Genomic DNA, 24,681 nt, shown 5'->3' on the forward strand with positions numbered 1-24,681 from the left:
ACTGGAAGAGACCCTTATGTGCCGACTTTGAAACAAGGATTGTGAATGCAGGGAATTTGTCTTCCTCTTCTTCCTACTACAAAATAATAATAATTATAATACAAATGTCCACTATAATTACACTATGGGAGGAACAGAACTAGATGAAGTAACGCATGAGAAAGACCTAGGAGTCTATGTGGACTCCTCACTTTCTCCATCCAGACAATGTTACACTGGACAATGTCAGGGTATATTGTCAAAAGTGTAGAATTGGGAACAAGGGCAGTGATGTTCAGATACTGTGGACAGTTCTGGGCTCCACACAAGATATCGCTGCTCTAGAGGCAGTTCAGAGGAGAGCAACCAGACTTATTCCAGGTCTGAAGGGAAAGTCCTACTGAGAGACTGAGGACCTGAACCTTTTCACCCTGGAACAGAGGAGACTACGTGGGGACTTGATCCAAGTCTTCAAAATCATGACAGGCATCGACCACATCAAACCAGAGGAGCTTTTCCAGATCAGCAGGGACACTCGCACCCGGGACACAGATGAAAATTGGGCTTCAAGGCATTCAAGACAGAAAACAGGAGACACTTCTTCACACAGAGAGGCGTCACAATCTGAACAAACTCCCCAGCGATGTGGCTGAAGAGACAATTTGGGAACATTCAAAAACAGACTGGATAAGATCCTTGGATCACTTAGTTATTAATGGACACCAAACGATCACGATGGGGCGAATGGGCTCCTCTCGATTGGACACTTTCTTATGTTCTTATGTCTAATTATTGTTGTTGTTACACTGGGCGTACTTTCCATACAGGACCTGTATGGTTATGGTTATCAAATTGAAACACTGACAAAAAGCCACTTTAGCAAGAACACAAGAACAACATTTTTAATCTCCACATCGACTGCAAAAGACTGAACGACCAAACTTTAATTAATATCCGTCACTTTATTTCCAAGAAAACTGACACTGATTGACATCTTAAACAGGTATTACATTATGGTCATTCTGTTTATATAGGTTTAAAACTTAGGTATTTTTAGATGGGAAATCCATTTTTTTTTAGAAGTACATTTACATTAAACAATTGCATATTCAGTATTCTGTGCAATGGATAAGATGACACGACTAAATTAAATAACTTTTTTTAAAAAAGGAAAATATTTACAGACAGGGTATGATATTCATACATTTTACACTAACCTATAAGGCGAGTTACATTTACACAGATGACATTTTTTCTCTCGTAGATCCTTATCACACATTCATATTAACAGCAGCCAATGCACAGACAGATGTGCGATTCTTCTGGAACAAAAAAAATATTTTATTTCGTCGAATAGTCGTTTTTACCCAGTAAGGCTCTTAAACTAAGCGAAAGCAGGAACTCCAAGTTTATTTTTATTGCAACGGACAAGACAGTTCACTAGTCGGAGAGAAGATCTATTGAAGCCCTATAAGCCCCGATGTCTCCTGGAGTGGCAGAGGGAGGATGAAATCAAGGTTTAGCGTTTGTGGGAGCAAAGCGACGGGGATGCAGCGGAAACCACAGTATTTTAAATATGAAAAGTGAGATTATACCACCTGATTTAGGCAGGAAGACCCAGATGCTCTGTATTGTAACAGTATCCAGTGTGTCAAGATAGTTTGTGGAAATCGTTTATTTGTGAGTGTCTAGGTGGCTCTTTCATGCCAATAGAGAATAAATTAATTATATCACACAATAATATGTCGTATTTTCATGACTATACAGTGCCAAGGCTTTACTAAGTGCTCACGAGGTTTTATTTCCCCTTCCAATAAAAAACAAAACAGCTGTCACATTAATATTCTAGTGTGGTGGATATTGTACGTATTCTGCATTTACTGTGGCTTCCCTGATTAGTATTCAATCATCGTTAACAGCCGAGGATGCAAACATATACAGGGACGTTTAGAGAAACACCGAACTCAAAAAACTCCGAAAACAGAGAGCTAAAAACACCCGAGTTTTCAATAACAGATTCATATCTATAGAACAGGGCCCTGCTAATCACAGCTGCCGCTCTTCTCTCGTTGAGGAAAGCCGGAGCAGAAGAATGTGTCTCGGCGTGACTACTGTTCCTCGAAGACCTTTTCTGAAGCTGGAATAAGCTTGTTTATTCTGTACAAACCCTGTACAACACAGTACTTGCAGATATGTCGATAATATAACCTAGTATAAAAACAGTATATGGCTACATAGTAATATAAAACCTCTGACAGATGCATGGTGTGTATCAGAGATATTATATATTGCTGTAATTTTTTGTCATTCGTAACAGGGGGGAACAATCTAATCATACAAAAAGATCTACAGATGAAAAACACCTTTACTTTTACCCATAGATGTTTTAGGATTCAATAATGGACTCTAGGAATGGAATGGGATTATTTCTATCATTGTACACTAAATAGAGTTTCATACCTATCTATAAACATGGGTTGCACTGAGGAAAGTAAACTTGATGCACCAAGTGTTTCCTTCAGACGCAGTTAGAGAGAACTGGTAACAAGGAAGCAACTTTTATATTAGATTTAGCTCCAAACGGTCGTTAAAACACCAATCTCGTTGGGGGGGGGACTTCTACAGATGAACTGTCGACAGTGGTTTTACAAACTCCTCTTCAGAGACGCGAGGGGCTGGGATCCTGGGAATGAACTGCCAATAGGCTTCAGAGAGTTCGGCGTAGGGTGACATCCGGCGTCTGTTCTTTCCTCTTTGATGAAAAACTGACCTAGTCACGTCACAAATCAAGTCTAAAAATCGAATGTGGCTCATCGGACGACAGAGACTCTACATGTGTTTTACCCCCCTCAGTAAAAAGTTGTGTACAAGATAATGCGGTTAACCTGCAAGGTGTTGGAAGTTACTTTAGTGTTTACTTTTTAATGACAGGGCATTATTGTATACATCTTCCTTGGACATCTTTCTCCTTTCGGTGTCTTTTTAATATCTCACAGAGACCATTACAGTTTGCAAAATAAAAGCCATGGATGCAAGCAGTCATTTTATTCTGTTTAAAGTTCATGCCCTAAATGATTAATATGCAGCGAAGGAATCCGGTACAAACACAATGTCAAGGGAGAGTGTTTACAATGTCAAAAGCTGACAGTCCATGTTATTACTATCAATACAGTTCTGAATAGCTCTGCTCGTCTGAAGCACGACGCCTCCAGTTAGACATTTCATCTTTTCTTTTTATCTCCCGACCCCAAATATACAGCTAAAATCTTCTGTTGCACTTGAGTTATAAAATTATATCTGAAATAAATAACAAAAATTATACCGTAGTATTATACTGTACACAGGTTACCCATCTACACATATAACAAAAAGAATCAGAATATTTATAACTCCAGGGATTCTAGATTGTGGAACCATTCAAATTCTAATCATATACAGAATCACATTTTTACAACAAATCGGTATTATCCATAAATAAAAATATAGTGCTGTAAAGTACTCTGAACTCTAACACTGCTGTCTGTGTAACAACAACAAGCTATCCGACAAAACAAGGAAACACTATTCGCCCTTTAGGATATAGAGTACCAATTTTAAATTACATCTTTTTCTGTACAATTTCAAAGGAAAACGTTAAAAAAACGAAACATTGCAACTGGAAAAATTAACGAGGAATCACTGGAGATGCCTTTTGCACTGTATTATTATTCACACTGTGGCATAAAAATGCTAAACAAGAATTTAAAGAGACCGTTGAAATGTTTAGTTTCAGAGACCAGACCTTTTTCTCCGTTTTCTCCCTCGATGTAGTGAAATGCTTCTTAAATGAAGCACTGCGTCCCTGTCTGCCACCACCTATGTCCATTCACAGACTCTGCTCAGCGGGAGTGAGTGCGTTTACAGATGGTACGATGACAAATGAAAGACAGTACCGTCACACTGGTGGTCAAATAAAGCTCGCTAGCTACCCACACGAAACAATATGAAAAACAGCGACACTGGCATTTTTGGTCTCTTGAATTGTGGTTTTGTTCTTCTGTTGCTTACGGTCCACTAGTTATTTTCAGGCGCTGGCACTACTGTACTTCCAGGAGATTGAACTGTTGATCCAGTCAGTCGTGTGAATCGGGGAATATTTAGCTCACACAACAACATACCGTTTCAGATCATTTGAGCCCGGATGATGGGGCTTAAAAATAATAATGATTCTCACAGATAGAAAGTGACGTTAAGAGATGCACACACTCAAGTTTTTTTTGCCTTCCCCAGCTCAGCCGTGCCTGAAAATGCCCAGCGGACGCCCGGTGTGTCGTTGTGCAGGAGTGGTCGGATGCACAGAAAGGGTTTCAAGTTAACGGTTGCTAACCTCGTAAAAGTCTAGTTGCTGCAGTACAGATGTTCTGAAATGGATACATATTACAAATACAATAATTACACCTTAAAACTGTCGACGACTCTATATGCAAGTTATATAATACTGTCGGATTGGCCACCTCGTGTTTCTTGTAGATATAAAGGGTTTAAAGTCTGTTTAAACTGTCCTTGGTTTGCACCCCTCACCCAATCCAATGAGATGATTTTCACTGTGATGTTGAGTGGCATCCAATGGTCTAATTATCGGCCAGGTATTTTCCTGAAAAATAAGAATACAAAGGCACACATGCTATACCAGACTTTATATATTCCTTACACTGTAAATCACAGTCTAATGTCAAAAAGAAAACACTGAAATCTCATGGAAATGCAGATGAACTGAAATATGGTAGGGATTTAAATTATACTTTGAGAAATGTAATGTAAATATGTGACTATTACATGTTTTAGTAAGACTAGTCTTGCGTTCAGTCCCGGTTTGACCTGGTCCTGAAAGGGAAGTCATACCTGCAGCGAATCTCTTCTTGATGAGTGAGAACCTGTACCCGGCCCCGACCAGCTCGATGTCACAGCCGGACAAGGTGCTGCCCTCGCTGGTGAACTGCACTGCCAGGGGAGAGGGCTGGCTGGGGCCCTCAGTCAGCTGGAACCTGGCCAGCAAGGAGCCCACGCCTAGAGCGACACAAAGGACACGGCGTGGTCAGCCGACGCCCCCCCGCAGGCGCCCCACCGTTGCAGGTACTGTGGGATACGCCAGGAAGGGCGGACAAACGGGTAAAGGCTCTCAGATGCAGCCTAAGCAGAAGTATTTTGAGGTTTACCTCCGTTTTCAGACTTCTGCGAGATGTCGGGGATCTTCCACAGGATTCTCTGCTGCTCCACATTCCTTAAGAAAGGAGATGAAACCATATTAGTTGACGGCACAATCGCATTTCCCCAGCCACACTTCCAGGACCGGGACGGGTTCAAAGAGGCCAGCGTTCCTGTGCCTTCGAATCCAGGCAGTCCCGTTCTTACCAGGCGGCGGGGGGCAGCACGGCCTGTAATTTGGTCACTCCTCCGTCCACCGGGACCAGGAACTGGACGTTGTTGAGGGCCACGGGGGTGGTCATGGCCTCGCTGTTGTATTTGTAGTCTATCCGCAGGTCGGTGCTGCCCGGCTCGCAGCGCCAGCTCACGGCCAGGTTCATGGGGGTGGACTGGATGCCCTGTGCCGATACCTGAGGAGCACAACACATCTTCACATTGGCACTAAGGCAGGAAGGTAAAACAGACATCTGAGTTGATAAAACAATACTTGAACCTTATTTTTGGCAAACTGCATTCAAAAACACTTTTATATATGTTTAAAATGTATTTTCTTGATGGAATCACAACAGATACTGCTGATAAATTAATATATTCTTCTTGGAAAAGAGTTCTCTGATCCCTAGAAGATGTTTGTTAACCTTTTATAAAGCTTTTTACTTCAATATATTTGATCTCCTTAGGGAGTTCGTATCTGTTGCAAAACCCCGTCCCGGACAAAGCCTGTAACGGACTCTTACCTGATACTTGAGCATGTCAACATTGTAATACGTCGCCTGTGGTTTCTGCTCGGCCACTTTCTTCAAGTGAGTCATCAGGTTTGGCATGTTCACCCAGAACTCCTTCGCGTTTGCGTTAGATTGCGCAGAGTCGCTGTGGAATGACACGGACACACGACCTGAACAACTCCGCATGCCCCTCCACACTGTCAGCAAATCACACTGCTCTAGCGACATCAGAATTAATAACTGATTACATTAACCAATTAAAATAAAAGATTCTCCACTAATCCACTGAACTGCATATAACACCTCAGAGACCAGCCGATGGACTCTGACAATCAGTGAGCCGAGAACATGCTTGTTATTTGTTATTTATTTGCTTTCCTAAAGTGTTAATCATCTAAAAATAACAACAGGCACCTCTGAGGTCGGGTTTATCTTGTTATTCATTGCAAGGTGCTAAACCCACAGTACTGTGTGTTAATGCGTGACTCTGACTGCGGGATAGTGCGAGGCGTGCCATTTACCAGCACAGCAGCTGTGGGTTAGGGAGGACATGCTCCAGCCGGCTGTAGTTTGTTATGCTGAATGTTAGAACGGCCGGGGAGGGATTATTGGCAAAGTGCCGGGTGATGCCAGCTGGAAACGAGAGCACCATCTCTCCCGTAATCTTCACCACGCACCTTGAAGGGAAAAGGCAAACAGAGGCATTACAACGCGGCAGCCCCGGGCTCCCGCAGAGAGGGGCGGCCGGGACATTGATCTACTTCGAACACTGCAGCGTGGCGGTCACAACCAACCGCTCCGCGATTGGGAACTGGCTTACTTGCTGGGATCGGCTCCTTTAAAATAGGCGTTGACGGTCTCTGTGAAAGCGGCCGCCACGGGGAGAGTGTCCTGGGCCCCCATGGTCAGGGGACTGGGCCCTCTGGATGAGCCTGCAACACAAAGCCCGACGGACAGCTCACTAACACAGCTGCTAACAAACAATACACAGACCTCACAGGTCCAGACAAACAACCACTTCTCCTTTGCAAACGCATCTTTTATCCCCGTTTTCTGGCGCACAACATTCCCATTCTCTGACTCGTTACACTGGGTATTGTATTCATGTATTTATCCTGCTTTCTATTCACATGAAAAAGATGGGAATGGAAAAATAAAAACATAAGAATCGAGACGTCAGCGCCAATGGAGACGCAGGGCTTTGCGTTTGAGTAGTGCTTCTGAACTAGACTTTGGGCTGTGGGGATCTCATCCACTCTTCTGATCCATGAACTCCCCTGTGCTCTCTATAAAGCGTACTCTTTCTTGGGTCAGACTAAATGTGTGACTGGCAACAATCTGATATCAAGGCATTAAACTGAGGTAGACTTGGATGGTTTAAAATGGTTTAATTGGGAACCTTCACACCTATAAGAAGGAGATTTTTTCAGTACAGCTAGGTCTAAAAGGTGAATCGGGATTAGTCTCCTGTCAGTCGTACTTAAACACTTTTGACTAGCATCTCTACAGTACATACATTGAGGGAAAAAAGTATTTGATCCCCTGCTGATTTTGTACGTTTGCCCACTGACAAAGAAATGATCAGTCTATAACTTTAATGGTTGGTGTATTTTAACAGTGAGAGACAGAATAACAACAAAACAATCCAGAAAAACGCATTTCAAAAATGTTATAAATTGCTTTGCATGTTAATGAGGGAAATCATTAATGGAAATCATCAATGATCATGAGAACGGTGAATCAGCCCAGAACTACATATGAGGATCTTGTTAATGATCTCAAGGCAGCTGGGACCATAGTCACCAAGAAAACAATTGGTAACACACTACGCCGTGAGGGACTGAAATCCTGCAGCGCCCGCAAGGTCCCCCTGCTCAAGAAAGCACATGTACAGGCCCGTCTGAAGTTTGCCAATGAACATCTGAATGATTCAGAGGAGAACTGGGTGAAAGTGTTGTGGTCAGATGAGACCAAAATCGAGCTCTTTGGCATCAACTCAACTCGCTGTGTTTGGAGGAGGAGGAATGACCCCAAGAACACCATCCCCACCGTCAAACATGGAGGTGGAAACATTATGCTTTGGGGGTGTTTTTCTGCTAAGGGGACAGGACATCTGCACCGCATCAATGGGACGATGGACGGGGCCATGTACTGTCAAATCATGGGTGAGAACCTCCTTCCATCAGCCAGGGCATTGAAAATGGGTCGTGGATGGGTATTCCAGCATGACAATGACCCAAAACACACAGCCAAGGCAACAAAGGAGTGGCTCAAGAAGAAGCACATTAAGGTCCTGGAGTGGCCTAGCCAGTCTCCAGACCTTAATCCCATAGAAAATCAGTGGAGGGAGCTGAACCAAACGTCAGCCTCGAAACCTTAATGACTTGGAGAGGATCTGCAAAGAGGAGTGGGACAAAATCCATCCTGAGATGTGTGCAAACCTGGTGGCCAACTACAAGAAACGTCTGACTTCTGTGATTGCCAACAAGGGTTTTGCCACCAAGTACTAAGTCGAAGGGGTCAAATACTTATTTCCCTCATTAACATGCAAATCAATGTATAACTTTTTTGAAATGCGTTTTTCTGGATTGTTTTGTTGTTATTCTGTCTCTCACTGTTAAAATACACCTACCATTAAAATTATAGACTGATCATTTCTTTGTCAGTGGGCAAACGTACAAAATCAGCAGGGGATCAAATACTTTTTTCCCTCACTGTACATCTTCAAGACCACACAAGTTGACACCACTGTCTTTCACAATAAATCAATGCCATCTTTTGAGCCTAAAACATGAGCTGTGCCAGTTTTCACACTAGCCTTGAGCTGACACCAGACTCAGTACATTTCCAGGTAAAAGTAAGAAAAGACCATAAATATTCTGTTTTGATTGCTCTTCTGTTCAACACACGGACCAGCTGGCATGAATCTGACACAAATAAGTATTCTCTAGTAATTGTATTCAAGCATAATTTAGTAACTCCAAAGACTCAAGCAGAAAACTACAGTGGAGGCTCCCAGCAAGGGCGACAGTTGAGTTTAGTAGTCAAGACTCTGCTACAATCAGTCGGTTAAGAGGTCTCTCGTTAGTGTGCTAAGAAAGGAACAGCGGAGAAACTGAACAGCGTGAAAAAAACAACAACCGGAGAGAGTCATGCAGGATCTGTGCATGCATCGGATGAAAAAGAAAGAGAAATAAAGAAATCAAAAGCCGTGAAGTGTTATGAGTAAAGAAATGACAGGCGGCCACTGCTTGGGGGGGGATGACCGTGACGGGGGCCGGATGGGATGGCGGAGGAGAGGCGGGATGTTAGGGAGGGGGGGGGGGAAAGCGGGACGAGATGGTGTGCTACGTCAACTGCGCGCGACTTACCTTCGAAGGTTAAATAAAACTTTCCTCTGTCAAACCATACCAGGGATGGCTGGTCATTCTCTGTGGGGACGGGGGTCGAAGTGGGGTGGGGGGGTGGGGGGGGGGCAGGGAGAGAGAAGGACAATAGTGTGAGTCACACGGCAGGTCTTTCACACGTCACAGTGGGCGGGAACACAAGCCATTACTCTTTGCGGGGAGATGACTGGTTCCCGGGGGAGCAGAGGTCTGGAAATGGAGCCAGCCGTGACCGCATCGAGCAGATTCGTGACGATGCTTGCATGTTTGGACACTCTTAGACACATGCAAACCGTTCACACTACTTAAAATCTGGCGTCAATCGCTTCATTACGTTCTACGGTTGTCCCAATTAAATGCGTTCAACACATTTCTGCCGTGTTTTTTGCTGATCTATTTATTTGTGAATTCGTTTTATACATTTCATTAAATCTCATCAACTTTACAGGCCATTTTGAGGGTGGACGGGGGCTTTTGCTGCTTCGGTAATAAGTACTTTTATGAGACCGTTTATAAAGTCTCTAATTGTACGCCGCCGAATTGGCAGTTTGGGGTTAGATCAGTGGGAAACTCATTGGATACCACAAACTATAAAGTAATGAATAAAAGCCACTGGTAATCAAATGCTTGCAGGATTGTCCATGTCCTGTTGTTTTATGACATTAAAGGTATCATAAAAATATTTAGTGAAAGGGGGCTCCCTGTTTTGTCCCCCGGCTGACCTGTGGAAGGTGCTCGAGTGTGGCTGGGTGCTCGGAGAGGGAGGTCCCACAGAGACAGTAGGGTGCAGAGGGTAGCACAGGGTCAGACAGACTCACGTTTTGTCAAGAGGTGAGAAACGGGAAAGGGAGGCATGGAAGATGAGGAAGGAGGACAGGAGGGGGGCCAGAAAGATGGCTCTGGAGAGGAGAGGAAAATAAAGTGTCGGAGCAGGCAAACAGATGGAGAAGTGGAGGAGGACGTGTATCAAGGGGTAGGGAGTCAGGGGGAGGTGGGAGTAGAGTAGGGAGTGTCTCTTTGACGAAGACCATTTCATTAAAATCTACCAAACACAAAGTAGGGTTGTTGTATATAAACGATAAACCAACAGTATTATTGCTGATTGACCACTTCGCTTCCCTGCCCACAAAAGATGGGATAGGCCATATTTCTGTTTTCACAGCAGGTGGAAGAAGAAAGAAAGAAAGAAAGAAAGAAAGAAAGAAAGAAAGAAAGAAAGAAAGGAAAAAGAGAAGGACATTTTTTTTTGCATGTAGGATCTGATCCCCTGGGCGTGTTGATGGCTCTGTCAAAATGCAAACCTGCTGTTCATACTTCGGAATCTGTGACCTCCACAATTGTGAGGGTCTCGTGTGTGGGAAAGACGCAATGGAGGGTCTGTGCTATTGCACAGAATGCGTACGCACTAGAGTTGTGTCATTCTGCGGGGATAATGGCTTGTCATGTGGGATGTCAATGCCTCGGGGTCCTGAAGGCTGATACAATACCTGCAGGGGTATCACAGCGCCTTTCGAATGCGGGGAGTTTGTCAACAAATGCGTCATCTTCTGACATCATTGACAAAAAGGGCAAATCAAAGAAAAGGAAACAAACATAAAGAAACATAAATCAAGAAACAAATGAAACAACGACGAACACAACAGCGACTGAGGCGCACAACTCTCACATTTATAACGTTCCAGATGAACGCAGACAAGGAGGGAGAACGTGTTGTGCTGGAAACCAATGAGAAACTGAGAAAAAACTCAAATAAACACATAAATGGAGTTAAAAGATGAACTGAAAATGCTCATCCTCAATCCTATTAGTTTTTCGCTTTTCTCCCCCCTGACTAACAGCTTACATTTCTAATAGCGTGTCTTTAAAACGATATCAAGGATGGAATCGACCGCAGAGACAACGTTATTAGCTTTTCTTCTTCGGTGAAACAACAATGTCGCAACAGCTGTTTCACACATCATTGCGTTTAACAGAAAACATTTACTAAAACAGTAAACATAATATGTAAAAACTGTGCAGAGATTAAGATTTCACATGCTTTTCCAAGATAGCTTCTCAGCCCAGCGAAACAAATGCTACATGCTTATGGTTTAGAAATCTTTTTTTAAAAAGTGATCAAAACAAATCAATGCCTAGGGCTCTGCAATGAATTAAAACGATATCAGGTATTTAGGATCTTACAAAAATGTCAAGTGAACAGGCAAAGGCAGATCAGAAGCATTGGAAACCGAAGGCTGAGAACAGATCAGGCAATTGAAGAAGATGGGAAGAGATTCAGACCTGACACAGAAATGGAGAGGTCTTTACCGACTGTGGGTGTGGTGGCGGCGCTCAGAGAGTTGGTCGACGATATGGAGGAGGTACTCTCGGCCCGAGCCAGAGGCGCGATCGGCGGCGGGCTGGAGGAGTGGATGGGGGGGCTGAACGGCCGGGCCTGACACAGAGAACCACAAAACACAGAGTCAGCACCATTGCAGCACACTTAACGGTCACCCAAGATCTCCTGAGGATCAATTCTGACAATGGACAATTGACTGGACTGAATATACTGTATATTATTCTTGGATCCCTTACAAGAAACTGAAGGCACATACCACGTCCCCGACACCAGGCTTCCCCGGGGGCAGTTTGGGTCGTGATGGTGGCCGGGGCGGAGGGGGCGGAGGAGTGGGGCTGCTGCCGGCCAGGGGGGTGGCAGGGCGAGCCGGGGAAGAAGACCCTGCCAATTGTCACAACGTCACGTTAGTACAGCCACCCCGCTCAATAGCATGCTGTCGTGTTCATCAATCCGCTACTCCTGTCACATTTGATCACCCGCCCTTTCCTTCTAAAGGACTCTGACACCTGTCTTTAAGGTCTGATTCTTCACAATTTACATCCATTTGAACCCCCCGCCCTCAAAGACCTCAGAAACCCCAGTCATGCCATCAGTCATTAAAGGATGAAGCTCCCTAGATCTTTTCTGTAGCCCACAGTGTCAGAAGAAAAGGTTTAAATCAGTGAACAGTGGCATCTTAAATACATTAAAGAACTAAGTATTCATAGTGTAGGTCAAAGAAAAACTCAACATCATAAAACAGTCCCAGTGTGTATGTTTTTCACTCAGTTATACAATCGACCATTTTAAATAATCCCTGGAACTTGTTGACTTGATGCATCAATAAATAGGCGTAGTTCTCGTGCCATTCCTGAGTGAAGGGTTTTACTGTGACCTGGGGACACGTACCACTGCCGGAGCCGGCCCCAGAGCAGGGCCCCGGGGACGACACCACGGTCCGGTAGGTGGGGGGCGGAGGCGGCGGTGGAGTGGCCCGGGGGCCCTGGCTGAACTCTTTGGGGGACGCCGTGGCCTCGACAACATCGTCCCGTGGCCCCGTTGGGTCGGGACTCTTCTTGTCCTCCTCGGTCAGGGTCAGGGGAGGGGGGACGTGGCAGGCGGCCTCGGCAGGGGGGGTGGAGGCCATGGCTTCGAACGGCACGGGAGGGAGGGGAGGGCTGGGGGACGTGGGGGTCCCGGACCCCGGCCTGTCCTTCGGGGGCACCGCTGGGAGCGGGGGGGCGGGGGCGTCCGGGGCGCTCCTCTCCAGGGACTCGTCCGAGAAGCTGACCCACCGGCTGTCCGAGGTCTCAGCGGCCAGGCCTGGGGACTCCACGGGGCCGAAGATGTTGTCCAAGTCGCTGATCGAGGGCAGCTTCCCGCCCCGGCCGTCCTTCTTTGGGGCATCAGCCGGGGCCTCCAGGGAATGTGAAGTCTTCTGCTTTGGGGCCGCATCACTTTTAGGCGCCATGGCGTCTTCACGAAGCAAGTTATGGAAGAGACACAGGACAACAACGAAAAACAATCAGGCCAGTGTCTTTTGAAACATTGTATATAGAGGGAGATACAGAGAAGCCAGTTCAAAGCGCTGTTACCGGTTGTGTCTGAAGATGGGGAGACACACTGTGGGGGGGTCGCTGGGACATTCTTCGGTGGAAGGGGAGGTGGAGCTAAAAAACATAGGAAAAAAAGTCTAATTCGATAGTAACAGCCTGGAAAAGCAATCAGCAGATAAGTACTGCTGTTGGGTACATTATATTTTGGCACCGCACACAAGTCAAGGGTAACTTCATACATTATGACAACTATTTACAGCTGATGACCATGGGAAGATTTTGTTTTTATTTACTGGTTAATGGAAGACATTTTAGTACACATCTTCAAATGAGAAAACTACATTTTAAATGCAACAAAATGCAAATCGTTCTGTTGTTTTTTTACAGGTCTCTTCTTTACGGAATCATCAAATAAATTAAGAAACAAATAAAAACATGTTCCTTCAGAGATCGTTTTTGCTTCACTCCACTAATGATGAGCTCCGAAGCGGGCATGCAGCGCAGTCACAGTAGAGACGGCTACAGGCTCACATCAGAACCACACGGATTCAGAGAAAAAGAAACCGGGAGGCTCTGACGATGAGGCAAAGTGATTGAAGCAGCTCAGTTCCTGTGGGAAATATCTTCATCTGACTTTCATTTTAAATGTATAAATATATATGTATATGTAGTCACACATATATAATTGTATGAGTATGATCTTTTTGATACTGCATTAGATTTAATGTAGAAAATGGTGAATATAACATCTGCTTTGGGGATTTCATTTACTGGACCATCCTCGGGGGGGTAAAGTCAATTTGAGCAGGTAAGACTTACTTCCAGTAGGAAAGGGTCTTGGCAATGGGGAGTCGGGGTTTGAGTCAGTTTTGGGTGCCCCCCACACTTCGGGCTCATCTATTGCCACTACATTAAAGAGGGAAGATAACACACAGCAATATTAGCAGCACCTCAGCAGACAGGAGACGGCATTACATAAGAGACTTGCTGAGAAGAATCAGTCACAGCTAAACAGGACCAGGGGGCAATCACACACTTCCATTAATCCCGTTATCTAAGCCCACATTACTTGGCTGCTCGTCTGACCAGCGGCGCTGTGGATCTCCAGCGGATTAGACTAATGGCGTTGACTCTCTGCCCTGAAGACCAATGGGATCAGCTTCGTTTTTATCATTTTAATATTCCATTATTGATGTCCTGTTTAAACAAGATCTGTCCAGACACCATGCACTCTGCAGGACTGTCTCATTATATTCCACAGTCAAGCAGGTTCCCAGCCCCAATCTCTCCCGACCCCAATCCCACTTCAAACACACAGTCGGGCTAATTGATCTGAGGGGGATACCTTCTGTTTTCTGTGCTTCAAAGGCTGTTTCCAAGGGTGGCCCAAATAACACTGTTGGATCCTCTGGTACTGTCTTACTGGTGGGGCAGCAAGAGTGAGGCACAATCAGTCAGGCTTTGATTCGTGATGCTGTGAAACTCGCAGCAACAAAATTAATTACTCATTAAACAGCACAGTTTAGTTTTCAATGCTATAGTTATCGCTGTGTAATATGATTTAAACACTGGATAAGATGGAAGCTGCAGAATACTCTGTCCCAGGTGTTTTAAACCCTCAGAGCTCATTGACGAGGCTTTTACCAATATGTTCTGTTTCCAACTTCCTTGTTCCAAGATGTAAACATGAAGATGTATATCCTAAAAGCTCCTAAGACTTTAAGCCAAAATAAGTTCATCCCACGTTTGCTCTAACTCAGCTTCAGAGTCATCACTGTACCACTTAGCGTTTTTTATTAAATTCTTCCAGAGTTAAAACTACAAAAGCTTTATTGTCACTGGTGAACTTTAATGGCATTACTATTTCTGCAATCTTTGGCATAGACATGACACTGAGTTTGACCATTTATTTTCAAATGAATTGTACTGACTTTGGAGGCTCTGGGGTCGGGGTGGGTGTTGAACGGCGTGGTCTCGCTATTTCTTCACCTAGAAGGGATTGATTTAATTATATAAATAAATAAATACATACATACATACATACATTTACACATTCATAGAAAATCAACAAACCCAGTAACAGACAACTGAACATGTCTTACAAGGCAAATACTCTGATATATTATTACGTCTATAATAAAAGGATTCATATATTAATAAAACTCAACAAGCATCATAGACTGTCACATTATCAATATATATTCAGACAACTGATCCTCTTCTTAACTCACTCATGGTCAGCAGGATAGCCTTCAGTCTATTGATCACAGACAGACAGACAAACGCACAAACAGCTGTGTCTACTTGCAGAATATGGTACTTACTAGATAAGTGTCTTTTTATCAGGCCCTGTAATTAAAAAAAGACAAAACTTTTAAATAATTAATCTATTAGACACACTCTTGAACCTTCACATCTCTCTCTCCCAGTCTGGCTCAGTACATTGAAGCAGAGAAACATGTCCTAATTTCTCTGCCTGTAGCTCTAAATAACACGAGTCCATCCCAGCACAGAGGTCACTCAGCCTAATGTTCAGCCAGCCCACTGCGATTAGTGCATCCAGCAAAACTGACTTATCTTAGATCAAAGGGAGGTGAATGACTAATTTATCTATCCTTTTATACAAATATAGACTTTCTTTCTTCTGCTTTAATGGTTCACTTTTTATTTTGTATCTGCTTTAATAAACCACAGAAAAAACTCAAGAGATTGAGGGTTCCAGTGCCTGCCACAGATATACGGATCCCACAGTTTTGCTACGAATCTCCAACACAACAAACAGATTAAAACGGCAGATTATTAAACAATACTACACAATAACACATTTTAAACAAGACATTAAACCTGTAGTGACCAGCTTTAATGATGCACCATTTTTGGAGGGTAATTTCCAGGGTCAATATAAGCCAGCTTGAGATTTCCATCAGACAGGAAGCTGACAGACAGTGACTCAACACAGGAGCGTGTACAGTGCGTGTCGGGGAGACCGCATGGCGATGCTTCATTAGACCCGTGCATGTGTGTGAGTCAGGGCCCGGGGTGTCCCGTTCTGAGCTGCCTAGGGTTTCCGAAGATGCTGCCACTGCACATGACATGTCCATCGACGTCCGGGTTAATTCACCCCGTGCTCGGCGGGCACCACTTCAGGTTATGAGGCTGCGAGGGAAGCACAGGGGTGCTCTAAAGGAGGAGGTCCCGAGGCACACGCTTTTCATAGGTGCACACACACAACCCGTTGTAGAGTCTGCAGAAAGCGATGATACATCTTGGTGTTTCTGAGTGACATGAAAGTGAAGCAGACCTGTCTACTATCAACGGCCTTTGAGGAATCTGGGAGTTGATCCTGTAGGTTAAAACAGGCACTCTTTGATGTAGGTTTAAATCTTGCTGGTTAGCATGGATAGTTTGTTCATGCAGCAAGTCTGAATCTGAAAAAGCTGTCGTACAATGGGAGGGAAATCCAAATGCACAGCCCAACACACAACTCCCCCCTCAGTGTTGTGTCGTCTCTGTGCAATCACTCCTGGCGTCACGTGATGCTTTAGCAGTCTGACAAAGGTTTACTGAGGAAGCTTACAGTCTCGTACGCAGATGCACTGATCTGTATGTGCGCATAGACGAGCATTTCCGCCACGAGAGATATGTTCGTCATTTCCCACACGTTGAAATACTAATTGCATTTTAATAACATCACATTGCAGGGATATCTAGCGGTGCATAATTAAAGCTAGTCCAAAAAATGAGCCATATTTTTTTAAGATTGCAGTGCTGTACAGCATATCAGTCTGTGATACTGAATAAATAACAGTAGTTTCAATAAATAACGCTACAGAAAATACGTGAAAATAAGATTCAATCACTGTAAACAGTTTCATCTTCCTCTCTCGAACCGTCTCTCCAAGTCTAATTCTCACTCTGTGTGACCGATTCACGCTGACAGACACTTTAACACATTTTTGTTTAGTTTGAAGCGGTACGTCCTGTAGAAGAGAACTTACCGGGCTACGTCTCTGTGATCAGCAAAAAGGAAGAGAGAAGAGACACCTGGTCAGAGAGTGACAAATCAGTAAACAGACTTTTAACTTAAACAAGAAATTCAACACTCTCAAGTATAGTACCCCCCCGCTCACCCTTAACTTAACAAGTACAATATGATGTCATGTGGAAAAAGTCAAACACACAGTGCATGTTCAGACAACCAGTCCGACCCTTCCCAAGTGAATTTACTTAACTACACTTTCATATGCGTCTCACTGTTATTAAGCAGATGTGATTTCAGTTAGGCCGAGTGATATACAATCGCACTTTGGATCTGTGATTCCTTCCCTGCTGTATTTGTGATTTTTTTTTTCCGTTTCTGGAACCGGCCCAGAAAAGAGGAGCCGTTTCCAAGCACCTTTGACCGAAAGCAATGGCGAATGAGTACAGTGATGTCACCGGTCTGAAGTGTAATCCCTCCTGACACTGCATGTCAGTGTTGATGTATGACCACTTCAGACACCAGTGCTGCGACTCTGTTAAAAGCTATGAAAGTAAATAGGAAAAGGTTTATTTTACACTGATATGTTTATATTTTCCATTACTGTATCCTTTTCAGGTAACGTTGTGAATGCTAAACCTCTGCCTTATAAATGTTACCTTTAAAGGGAAGGACATTAACATTCGAATCATAGCAACTGTAATGGTTTTTAAAATGTCCGTAGTACTTATATAGCCTCCGTAACACATTATGATTTGGAAAAGAGAGGATTTGATTTGATTTGTGAATTTTGGAATCCTTACATTGTCTTGAACGTTAACCTCATTAGTTTTATAACCTGCTTTACTTCCTCTGTCTTATCAGGTATAGGCTACACAAATAAATTGAAAAACACTTGGCTTTCACTGCAGTAGTTTAGACATGACACCGCTGTGAAAAAGGAGAAGTTTCTTTACCGTTCCTCAACATATTAGAAGTTTGAGGAAATACAGAAGCTAGACAGATTTGCACACACACAATAGTGGGCACACAACTTTGCTTTGTGAGAGTGTCAGTACAACAACATGCAAGACAAGCTGTGTGGTCCTTATCGGACGTGGCGGAGTGGTATTGTGACTCATATTGTTATGATATAATGATTGAATACAATCAGAGCAGCGTGGTTGGGGCTGTTTTGATTGATTACCCTTTAATTCTCTGGTACTTTAGACAGAGCTACAAACAGAGAATCTAAGAAGCAAAGAAAGGTCACAACCACAATAGGCCATTCAGCCCGTGTCGCTTGCTCTGGTTGCAAGTAATTATTGATCCCACAGTTTCAGACTATTTCTGGAAGAAAACAAGAAAGGAACTACATGGCAGGGTACTGTGTTCCACAAAGACATCCGTGATGCAAAACAGGCAGCTAAATCTTGGCCAAATCATCTGCAGAAAAATTGTGATATATATTCTACTGTATATAAAGAGTAAAGAGTAAACTGATACAGAAAACAAGGTGGGTGCTGATCGGCCGTCATTGTCAGAAGAGCGAGAACAGGAAGCAGCAGCCATGCACATGCAGTGCCCTGACCCGAGATCTTTTCATGAGCACAGCAGGCAGGGGAAAGGCACGCTTACCGGACTTCTCCTCTACAGAAGCCAAAGTTTGAGAGAGAATAAAGACTATGTTAGCTTCAATCATACCGCTGACGATAAGAGAAAAGTGAAAGAGAGAAACTCATAGGACACAAGATGCTGAAGCCAAGTTTACACCTGAGACACTGCCGAAAAAGCCTGTCACTGTCTGTCGTGCAACAATAACATGAAGGTCAACCATTTCTCTGGCAACTTTTTTTTGGTGTATAGTATGTGCCATGACTGAGGTGTGTCCTATAATGAAACAGAGGTCCTCTCTTTGGTTACCTACCAACTGATTGTACTCTGGACCCGGGTCTTGATTTGAAAGCAAAACAACAACTGAGATCGAAGTATTTTGGAGGATGTGTTCATGAAGAATGTGCATGTCTTGAATGATAAATAAAGTGACTTTAAAGAACTCAGGATCAAAAAGTCACAGCACGACATTCGCACCGTTACAAGACTCCAGATTAATACCCTTTACAAAGCCTCACCTTGCGACAGCGCTGTCTTTTCAAGTGAACAGACACGACGCAGCACCGCTATTTCAGATAGGTTTTCTGCCTTTTCTGCTATTGAGCGGACTATTCAGCTCTCAATGCAGCTGGGAGGGAGTGGGAAGCCCTGTTGTTCTGCGGTCCAGACCCTGTTAACCTCTGCTCCAGCTCCCGTTCTCTCTAACAGATTTCATGGTCACTCTGTGGCCATGGTTACTGCTTGGCAAAGCGGTGTTGCTGAGGCAACGTTTGCCGTGGAGCAGACAGACAGGTTACTCGTGCATTATTCATGAGCATAAAGTTACAACTCTGACAGTGCGGGGCTTTTATATTGAATGGAAACAGTACAAGCAGATATAACCGCTTGTTTTCATTGATGCCTTCTAATTAAAGCTGACGAATGCATCTGTAGACTTCGGTTTGCATTTCGCTCTGTTGCATGTTCAGTGTGTTCCTCCAGTTTGACTGTTTAGACTGCAGTGAATGTAGAATAATTTAACCTTTTAGCATTATATAAATGTCTGTTTTAAAACGTTTAGAACTGGAGAATGAGAACGAGACCCTGGGGCAAAACAAAATTAGTTTAGACACATTTTAAAGGTTCCTCCTGTAGATCTGCGATTGTTTAGCTGTAAATACAACTCATTTTCCATCTAGATAGTGAGACGGACAGACACTGTTCAGATCTGTGCAGTTATCTGTGAACAGATGGGTTAAAAAAAACAACCACAACAAACTATTTGCATTAGGGACGGCATTGCATTGCATTCCATTTTCCAATTCTAAAAATCTGCACGGGGTGTTCTGGAATGTTCTGGAACTGCTGATTGATAAATTAATTGTACTGAATTCCTAGAACGAATTTAATACCTGATAAGAGCATTCTTATACTTTTATACTTTTATTGGTAAATGAAGATGAAACATTGTTCTCACACCAATAGCAAGTTAATGCAACATGAGCGAAACAAGGAAACATCCACATAAAAGCAAAAACAGCTGTATTTGAAGAATAAGGGTCCGTCGGTGTCTGCCACAGAATGCAACACTAGTATAATGATCCTGGCTGCAATGTACACATCTTGCACTCAAATCAGCATGATTGCAATTCCACCGATGACAGTAAACGCATGTGACAGGGCTTCTACTGATGCATGTTCTCCTGCGCGACTCCAGCGCGCCCCGGGCCCGTTTTCCTGTCTGTGCAGAGATGCTTCTCTTGATGAAGGCAATGGCGTGTGGGTGGGTTTGTGCACACTGGCATCTGAGGGGCAGCGCAGGCTTGCGTAATGCTTCGGAATGCGTTAAACAGTGGCTTTGGATATGCATTTATTCTTTTCAAAGCAATTGTATTTTAGGTGTAACTTAACGATCATAAACATCACACCAGACAGACAGACAGAATGGTCAGTGAGTTTATGAGATGGTTAATTAATCTCGTGAAATGATGAGTTAAATTAAGTTGAACCACAGGGTGACACAGCGACAGAGGATGCATGCGTAGAGACAACAGGGAAACTCACCACCGGGGAGGGAGACAGGGCTATGTTGCCTATGGATGCCTTAAGTTCATCTACGGATGCCGCGGTACAGTGTAAGGTGTCTTTAGCTTGTAAGGGTTTGATCTTAATTTTAAACTTCCTCCGGTGGTCCTCCTCCTCTTCTGACTCACTGGACGAGAAAAAGTGCTTTGCTTTGGTGGGTGGTGAGCGTCGGTTAAAGAAAACAGCGCATTTCATGAAACACATCCCAGTCAATGTAGCACCGAGTGGACAAAGGGCACGATTATTTTCCCTGATTGGGACACTAGTAATTAAATCCCCCCCCAGTGAAGTTCTCAAGCAGACCTGTGGCTGGAGAGGATTATTTTCATGCTCTCATTTCAATGTATATGATTTTAAAATGCCCACTGCGATCTTATTAATTTCACACACCACCCGCCCACTGCAGCCCACACTTGTCCCAAAAGCACAGAGTGTCATAATCTGGCATCCTCGGGATCCGCCAACCCTCGACTTGCTTTCATCCATCAGTAGAAATCGCCTCGGCACATCTGACTGGCACAGAAAGGGTTACCAGCCCCAGACTAAACCTGCACGGATAACAGCAAGTCTGGAGCTCGACTCACTTTGCCATACCTGCCATTCCTTCGCTGCCTTATCAATCTAATTAAAAGACCTACACAGGGACACAAATCAACAAAAATACTGATGTTTTTCTGAAAGATACTGCAGTGGTTTCCAGAGCCTTGTGCACTGGCTCTCGTATGAAGGATATCTCCCGATTCATCCTCCGGTCTAATACTGTATCCCTCATCGTCAACTTCGGGGGAGTTCTGAAATAAGGGAAGAATATTGAGAAAAAGTATCCCAATGCATAGCAAATAGAGTAGCAAAACAACTGTATTATTTTGTTTGACTTGTTCAGGTTATAAACATACAAAGAGAGGAGACGAGGCAGATACTCACATATCGCTCCCAGTCAATCTCTGCGTAAAATCCGTTCGGGGCTCCGTTCGACTTTTTCTGCCAGACAGACGACAGGGATTATTTGGGTTATGAGTTTCCCTGTGCTGCACAGATTCAGGCACAGGCCAATACGTTCAGAGCACCAAAAAGCGATTAGCAAATTTAATTTAATTTGCAAAAAAGACACAATAATACGGTTGATGTATTTGCAGGTTCATTGTTCTGCAGTTGCACAGGTTTCCCACAAGGAGGCGGAATTAATGGGCGGCCAATAGGCTCATGGGAAAGCCTTTTTATTTGTTACCAATATCTGTAGCATAAACGTAAAAGACGTAGTTTATATGGATGCCAAGATGCTCTAGAGATTTGAATGAAGAAGGTTAAGAAGCCTCACCACCTGTACAGCTGTAAACTGTGCAGCGCGTACACTGATATATAGTACTTACAGTTCCATCCCTGTCTGGAGAGCCCCTGGAAAACAAACACACAAACAAACAAAAATGAAGTCACACAATCATATTATCTACACGGCTATGGCTCTGAAAACACTTAAGCATGGCTACGTTGATTATTTACTGAATAAAATGGCCGTGCACCTGTTCTGGAGAGTAATACAATGTTAAAGAGTGTCATTAGCCGCATGGCAATCAATTGATATTTAATATTCATACTCATCAGAAATACGTAGAGAAACGAGAAAAGCCAGCGAAACCATCAGGAGACACAGAGACAGAAATTAAATTCACTGTTCATTTCAAGTTAATTGAAACCCGTTAAATACTTTATGTCAGCAATCTGTCCAATGGCATCAGTAATCCACTGCTTAATAGGAAACCAACAAATATTATTCAACTGACAATAATCAACTTCTAATCTAAACACATATACAATATTTTTCCCCTTTATGTACCTTTACTGTAAACAAATAGGCTTCAAAATGTAATATACAAAATATATAACTTACGTGGAGTCAGTGTCCTTTTCTTTCTTCCGTATGCCAAAGGCCTTCCTTGTACGTTTTTTCAGTCCTGTGTAGGAAAATCACAGTCACCACTGAGCAGCAGACACGGACACCAACAGCTTGACTTATATATATATATATATATCCTCAAAACCTCTAAAATGCCACCAGCCGTTTTGCACACAAGAAGAAAGGCAAGTATGTGAACGTGTGTCAGAAATCTGTGGCCGACAGATCAGAGGAACATCTTTAATGAATTATTCACCGGAATACATTGCTATAAATAAAGAGGTATTTTAGATTTCAAACAATCAAAGCCATAGAGAAGACAGTCCAGCCGGAGAGATGGGACTCATTGATTGTCTTTATTCTGTAATCTTATTTAATGTTAACACCCCCCGCCCACACACACACACAAAGCTTTTACTAAATACAAACAAAATGTACCGAAACAAATACACTTTTATAAAGATAAATAGATTGTGCCTGTGGAAAGACGTACAGATGAAATGTATTCATAAAATCTTCCTTTCGTGAAAGGCGGTTGGATCCAGAAGATTTCCAGCCTCCTCACATATTCCTGCTAATCTGCGATAACCTGAACACCACTGTTCTCCTTCACCTGCAAATTACTTTAATAGTTCCAGACTGGGCCCTGTTTTTATGTGCACCTCAGCCTGGCTTTTCTTGCCAGAACCTTAGTTATATACCACTGTTATCAAAAACATGTTTTTGACTGTATGCTTCCACTAGGCAACACCATGCGTTGACACAATATCACCTTTCACTGTTATGCTGACGATATGCAATTGTATTTATCCATGAACCATTATGACACTATAGCTCTAAAAAATGTGTCCCAGTTAAAACATCATGGGTTAACTTAGGCTGAATTCTGATTTTTAATGCTTCCTTATGCTGAAACACAACGTTTAATATAAGGGCCAATAAAACGTATTGGCAATACAATATTGTGTGGCCTGAGTGTTGATTGATGGCTACAACCTCAGTCCAAAAACACCAGTAACTCAGGTGCTGTCTTCGATCCAAATCTGTCTTTTAATACGCACATAAAAAATGTGACCCGAAAAACATCATTACTTCAGCTGCGAAATCTCTCTAAATTAAGGTGTTTTCTTCCTCTTCAGGATACAGAGGAATTGATAGATGATCTCATAACGTCTAGACTCGATTGCTGCAACTCAATTCACACTGTATCATCTCCAAACTTCAGCCAATCCAAGAAGCAGCTGCCAGGATTTGCCAAAAACATAGTAATACCTCTTAGGTTCTGGCATCTCTTCACTGGCTGCCAGTGAAACACAGAACACAGTCTTGTTTTTGAGCTATAAAGTGTTAAATGGGTTAGTGAGCTTATAGCCCTATATACACCTGTCAGCCAGTCCGGTCCCAGGATTCCTGATACCTGCTAGTCCCTAAAAATAGTAAAAAAAAATATATATATAGGAAGTAGAGCATTTTGCTACAGGGCCTGTGAACTGTTGCCAATGTTTGTGGACATGTTGCACATTATGCCAGGCTCAACTCTCCAGCACTTGTTACTAACCCATCTTTTTGTTTCCTCAACATGGATGCCCCCTCCCTCGGCTGGCGAGGAACCCCCAACCCCCCGAAGGACTGGGGAGTGACAAGGACAAGGACTTTGTGATGTTCACTGCTTCTGCTACACTGCCTGGAGGGGAGGCAACCACCAGGCCTGGGCCTTACGCTGTGGACCCCCAGAGATTTACTTTCTCTGTCATCCTGTAAGATTTTCCTCCCCTCTGTGCCTAATGGTTTACTTCACTTTTTGTATTAATAACACAACCTTGTGTTGATTTCGGTGTGTAAAGTGCTTTGTACATATCTACATCATAAATGCATGATAATGTGAAACTGTAATTCAGGAAGGCACAGCAGGTACTATTATCATTGCTTTTAGGGATTCAGCTATCTAGCAATGGGGTCTGCAACACACAGCACTGAGAAAAATGAAGTGCACACACACAGACA

The 24,681-nt window shown here is 43.4% G+C and overlaps 1 protein-coding gene across 4 annotated transcripts in view; it reads right to left on the minus strand.

Annotated features, from left to right (window-relative positions):
* Positions 1 to 921: 921 nt before the first annotated feature.
* sgip1a (SH3GL interacting endocytic adaptor 1a) overlaps positions 922 to 24,681 on the minus strand; it is a 44,381-nt gene continuing 20,621 nt past the window's right edge. The window contains exons 3-25 of one of the 4 annotated variants that reach the window (XM_066692070.1): positions 22,672 to 22,735; positions 22,154 to 22,178; positions 21,708 to 21,764; positions 21,469 to 21,574; positions 20,763 to 20,932; positions 17,146 to 17,157; positions 15,472 to 15,496; positions 15,079 to 15,136; positions 14,493 to 14,569; positions 13,967 to 14,053; positions 13,187 to 13,261; positions 12,501 to 13,067; positions 11,869 to 11,993; positions 11,555 to 11,708; positions 10,762 to 10,821; positions 9,260 to 9,319; positions 6,709 to 6,820; positions 6,410 to 6,565; positions 5,901 to 6,033; positions 5,371 to 5,573; positions 5,175 to 5,239; positions 4,861 to 5,025; positions 922 to 4,612 (exon numbers count right to left, since the gene is read on the minus strand). In XM_066692070.1, coding sequence (XP_066548167.1) covers positions 4,590 to 4,612; positions 4,861 to 5,025; positions 5,175 to 5,239; positions 5,371 to 5,573; positions 5,901 to 6,033; positions 6,410 to 6,565; positions 6,709 to 6,820; positions 9,260 to 9,319; positions 10,762 to 10,821; positions 11,555 to 11,708; positions 11,869 to 11,993; positions 12,501 to 13,067; positions 13,187 to 13,261; positions 13,967 to 14,053; positions 14,493 to 14,569; positions 15,079 to 15,136; positions 15,472 to 15,496; positions 17,146 to 17,157; positions 20,763 to 20,932; positions 21,469 to 21,574; positions 21,708 to 21,764; positions 22,154 to 22,178; positions 22,672 to 22,735 — 2,579 coding nt within the window. In that variant the 3' untranslated portion in view covers positions 922 to 4,589. The remainder of the gene's footprint in view (positions 4,613 to 4,860; positions 5,026 to 5,174; positions 5,240 to 5,370; positions 5,574 to 5,900; positions 6,034 to 6,409; positions 6,566 to 6,708; positions 6,821 to 9,259; positions 9,320 to 10,761; positions 10,822 to 11,554; positions 11,709 to 11,868; positions 11,994 to 12,500; positions 13,068 to 13,186; positions 13,262 to 13,966; positions 14,054 to 14,492; positions 14,570 to 15,078; positions 15,137 to 15,471; positions 15,497 to 17,145; positions 17,158 to 20,762; positions 20,933 to 21,468; positions 21,575 to 21,707; positions 21,765 to 22,153; positions 22,179 to 22,671; positions 22,736 to 24,681) is intronic. The other 3 variants (XM_066692072.1, XM_066692071.1, XM_066692073.1) reach the window with 3 other exon arrangements.

This window comes from Amia ocellicauda, chromosome 19 (genome assembly GCF_036373705.1).
Source record: "Amia ocellicauda isolate fAmiCal2 chromosome 19, fAmiCal2.hap1, whole genome shotgun sequence".
In the NCBI taxonomy this organism is placed as follows: domain Eukaryota; kingdom Metazoa; phylum Chordata; class Actinopteri; order Amiiformes; family Amiidae; genus Amia; species Amia ocellicauda.